Below are 5,237 nucleotides of genomic sequence, written 5' to 3' on the forward strand. Positions count from 1 at the left end.
ATAGGAACTTGTTGCTGACACCAAGGAGACATGTTGGGCCTTTGTGTTATGTCAGAAATGTAAATGTTTGACATTTTTATGAATTATTTGTTATTCATGTCCCAAAGTAGCAGATTTAAACAAACATGGATATCTCCATATTCACTTAATGCAGACAGCATACATTCTATGCCATGATGTACTATTCAGAGGCCAGTGTATTGGCACAATGAGAACTTATCTAATCAATAGTTAAGTATGTGGTATGTTCACCAAATAATATTTGAAGAAGTTAATAATGTGTTTGTTAGTACAGATCAGTAGCAAAGGACTGATTGTGGTATAGCCATTTGAAACAATTAAATGGATATAGTGGCAAACAGGGTCATTGTTCCACATAGTTCTTGAGGAGGAGAAGATGCTGTCCAAACAGTACATGAGCACAAAGAAGCTCATGAGCAGCAGGATGGGTGAGGTGGCCTTTGAAGAGGGGATGCTTTTGGAGAAAGATTGGTGCTGTGGAGGTGCTAGAAATGCCTCTTATGCCTGCACAAGAGATCCACCATGTACAAACTTGAGAGGGCCATGAGTCCTATAAGAAATACATCCCTGAATGCACCTAATACAGAAAATAAATGTCTGAGGAAGTAACTCATTTGTACAATTTTACAAGGTTCGGTAATAGATGCAATCCCATCTGAGGTCACATTGGTGATGGCAGTAGCTGATAATGAGTAGTGCATACTCAAGGACATGTAGAAGACCCACAAGAAAGCAAGGGAACACAGGATCTGACGTGGAGATTTATGTTTGAACTTTGCCAAGCAGGAGCTTCTGGGGCTGAGGGTGATGGCCTGGAGGACATTCAGCACACAGGTGGCACAAATGGAGAAGCCCCTCAAAAACCTGTACAAGTAGATGATTGATTTACATTTGATGTCATCCCAAAAATACTGAGACAAAATCTTATTTGTAACTATGTACAGCAAATTTATCAGCATCCCCAGATGTATTAGAGCCAAGAGTCCAATGATCACATCAGTGGGCTTGAGCTTGTGCTGGAGAAAGAATGTGAAGATGTGGAAGAGAAGAAGGATAGTGTTGGCTGAGATCCCAATGCCAACTTCAGAGAAAAATGCATTTTTTTTGCTAGTATAATCATATAGTTTGTCATTCTTTTTCATCTTTTCAGCAAGGATCAAATAGTGTCTATCTTAGGAGAAAAGGAAGAAAAAGATTTTATTTCAAATAGTATCACCTACATGAATTTCAGCCTAGACTGTTACCATCAGGATATTAATGAATTCACCCCAACACCCTCTTTCCCACTTCCCCACTCAAGTGTCTCTGACATCCTCCCAATGGCATTTTCCTATTATCATCAAAACATGTCTGGATTATGCAACAATTGTGGGACTCCCACTGTACATTGGATTCCTGTCCATTCAGAATTACCATATGCTATTGAAAATAGTGGTTGATTATAATCTGATTGTGAAATTTTCTGGACTAGTGCCTTACTTGAGTTTCATCTTTCTGTTACATCAGCCTGAAGTACATATTGAAAATTCTGCAATTTTTGAGGAATGCAAGTGGCAGTATTGCTAAATGCAGAATTCTCTCTCAAGAAATGAATCTTGATGGAGTAGTTTTATACCTGGGTGTGTTATTTCTGTGCTATCCCTGTTCTGGTTTATTAACAGACATAATATATTTAATACATTAAATGAGCCAACATTGAGAATTACATACTCTAAGACACAGTGTTTGAATTTGTATCTCTGATTTTCCATTAAGTTCAAGTGTGATCTTAAGCAGTCTAAGATTCTAACCTCTCATCATCTCATCTGTAGAATGTTCGGTGATATTACCTGAACTCTAGAGCTATTATGTGTGCCAGAAGATGAAATACCACATATGAATTTGCTTCTAATGTGTAGTGACATTGAGAAATATTGGCAATTATTTTTTTAATAATGCAGTTCTCATACATGTGACCTTGGAGATTTAATTCAATTCTATTAACAATAACTACCTCTGTTGTTGCCTCAAAAATATTTCCATAATTTTGTAACATTTTATCACTATCTCTACTATAGTCTTTGGTGATATTTTAAGACTATTTTTGAATCCCAAGTATAGCTACTCATCTTGTGTACATGTTATTATCATCACCAGAATAACTGTCCTAAGTGAGCCAATTCCAATTATCAAATATTAGTCAGAACATATTCTAATGTATTCTTCTCAGTCATCTGGAACTAGGGTTGTAATAGAAGTCACAGTTAATATATATTCTAAGTCTTATCATTTTAAGGATATAATTACAGAACAAGAATTTGACCTACATCTGACGGATGTACTTACAAAAGAGTTCCAATTGTCATCTCCAGAAAGCAAGCAATTTTTCAGTTCAGAGGCAAAAGTGTAAACTTGATATAGAAAATTTGATGTTGATATACTAATGGAATATTTACTGTACAAGCCATGTTTTGCTTTAGTTCAAGTATCTGAAATCATAGGTGTAAATTTTAAGTCATTTTCAGCTATACATTGAAAAATAAAACTCATCGAAAAATCATGCATGTGAGGCTAAATCTTTGCATGGCTCTTTAGAGCATGTATATCTACAAGTAAAGATTCAAGGACCAGGCACAGTGATGCATGTCTCTAATCCCAGTGACTGAGAATTCTGAGACAAGAAGATTTCAGGTACAAATCCAGTCCTAGCAACAGGAAGGTGCTAAGCAACTCAGCGAGACACTGTCTCTAAATAAATTATGAAATAGGGGTGGAGATGTAGCTCAGTGGTTAAATACCCCTGAGTTCAATCACTGGTACAAAAAAAAAATATTAAGAGAAACCAGAAATGTTAAGTATTCATGAAAATGGAATACGATGTAAAAATCCGATGTTATGTAGATAATTGGTTAAATATTGAAGTGTTGATTTTTGTTTATTTTAGTTTTTATTTGGAATCTGTTTGTCCTTGGCTATGGAACCTAGTATTATACTTCATCATGTATACAATGCATTTGATCAAATGAGATCAATTTCCATCTTCTCAAATGTTATCACTTTTCTGATGAAAACCTGCAAACCCTTCTTGTGTTATTTTATATTTTATAACTAATTATGATAGAGTGTAATCTCTCTATTGTGGTGTAAATCCTGAGTTATTTTCCTCTTTTAATTCTTTTATTGGTTGTTTGTAAAAAGATATTTTAATCAAGAGAGATATGGGAAAGGTTAAGGATAGAGAGGTAGGGTAGGGTCCTTTTTCAAAATTTATTTTGATTCACTGTACACAAATGGGGTACAACTGTTGTGTCTCTGTACATAAAGTAGAGTCACACCATTTGTGTAATCATACATGAACATAGGATAATGATGTTTGTCTTCTTCTGTTACATTTCCTTCCCCCCACCCCTCCATAACCCTCTTTTCCCTTTATACAATCCATCCTTCCTCCATTCTTACCTCCCTCCCAACCCCCGCTTATATATCAGCATCTGCTTTTCAAGGAGTTCATTCAGCCTTTGGTTTTTTTGGAATTGGCTTGTCTCACTTATCATGATATTCTCAAACTGCATTCATTTACCTGCAAATACCATAATTTATTCTTCTTTAAGGCTGAATAATATTCCATTGTGAATATATACCACAGTTTCTTTATCCACTCATCAATGGAAGGGCATCTAGGTTGATTCCACACTCTAGCTATTGTGAATTGAGCAGCTATGAATATTGATGTGGCTGCATCACTGTAATATGCTGATTTTAAGTCCTTTGAATATATGCCAACGAGTAGGATAGCTGGGTCAAATGGTGGTTCCATTTCAAGTTTTCTAAGGAATCTCCACACTGCTTTCCAGAGTGTCTGCACTAATTTGCTACCCTACCAGCAAGGTATGAGTGTACCTTTTCCCCCACATCCTTGCCAACACCTATTGTTGTTGTATTCTTGACAATGGCTATTCTAATTGGGGTGAGATGGAATCTTAGGGTAGTTTTGATTTGCATTTCTTTTATTACTAGAGATGTTGAACGTTTTTTCATGTATCTATCGATTGCTTGTAGATTTTCTTCTGTGAAGTGTCTGCTCATTTTCTTCACCCATTTATTGATTGGGTTATTTTTTATCCTTGGTGTAAAGTTTTTGAGTTCTTCATGGGTTCTGGAGATTAGTGCTGTATCTGAAGTGTGTGTGGCAAAGATCTTCTCCCACTCTGTAGGCTCTCTATTCACATTGCTGATAGTTTCCTTTGCTGAGAAAATGCTTTTTAGTTTGAATCTGTGCCAATTTTTGATTCCTGCTTTTATGTCTTTTGCTTTGGAAGTCATGTTAAGGAAGTCTATTTCTAAGACAACATGATGAAGATTTGGACCTACATTTTCTTCTATAAGGTGCAGGGTCTTTGTTCTCATTCTAAGGTTCTTGATCCATTATGAGTTGAATTTTGTGCAGGGTGAGAGATAGGGGTTTAGTTTCATTCTGCTGCATATGGATATCCAGTTTTCCCAGCACCATTTGTTGAAGAGGCTATCTTTTTTCCACTGTATCTCTTTTAAAACTTTTTAGCACTCATTGCCTTTAATTTTTTCATTATCTTTCTGATCATAGATCTAAGAGACTTTTATATTCTCTCTTTGTGTGTGATTAATATTTCAGGTTCAATGCATGAGTGCTAATATGCAGTATTATTGGAAAATGAAAAGTCTCTACCACCACTAAAAATGACAATGATTTCCCCAACTGATGATCAGGTAAAATGCCACAATCTTCTCCATTCATTCATTCAGTGTTTTGGGTTTGTTACTCATGATAAGTTCAGAAAAAATATTAGAAAGTTATAAATCAAATATCCTTATGTACAAGACTTTATGGACTACATTTTACTACTAAGACTTGGTTCTCTTATTTAGTGACATATAAATGTCATTTAAATGTACATATAAATGGCATATGCCCTTCATTATAAAGTTATTTGACATAAATCAATTATTTTTGTGTATTTTTATAGCATAATTTTAAATAGATTCATATTATCATGTGGTAAATACATTTTAAAAATTGTGTTAGGCCAGACACAGGAGTTTGAGACAGGAGGAATCCAAATTCAAAAGCCAGTCTCAGTAACTTAACAAATCTCTAAGAAAATTAGTGACACTCTGCCTTAAAATAAAAACCAAAAGTATGTGGCTCAGTGTTTAACCCTAACACTGGGTTCAATCTCTGGTACCAAAAAAAAAAATTA

The 5,237-nt window shown here is 35.2% G+C and overlaps 1 protein-coding gene across 1 annotated transcript; it reads right to left on the minus strand.

Moving 5' to 3' along the window:
* Positions 1-506: 506 nt before the first annotated feature.
* LOC306650451 (vomeronasal type-1 receptor 90-like) lies at positions 507-1,163 on the minus strand (the record flags this gene model as incomplete). Its single annotated transcript, XM_079122473.1, has 1 exon — positions 507-1,163. The coding sequence occupies one exon, from the start codon at positions 1,161-1,163 to the stop codon at positions 507-509; it is 657 nt and encodes a 218-aa protein (XP_078978599.1).
* Positions 1,164-5,237: the final 4,074 nt, after the last annotated feature.

This window comes from Sciurus vulgaris (assembly GCF_902686455.1).
Source record: "Sciurus vulgaris genome assembly, chromosome: 19".
Lineage (NCBI taxonomy): Eukaryota > Metazoa > Chordata > Mammalia > Rodentia > Sciuridae > Sciurus > Sciurus vulgaris.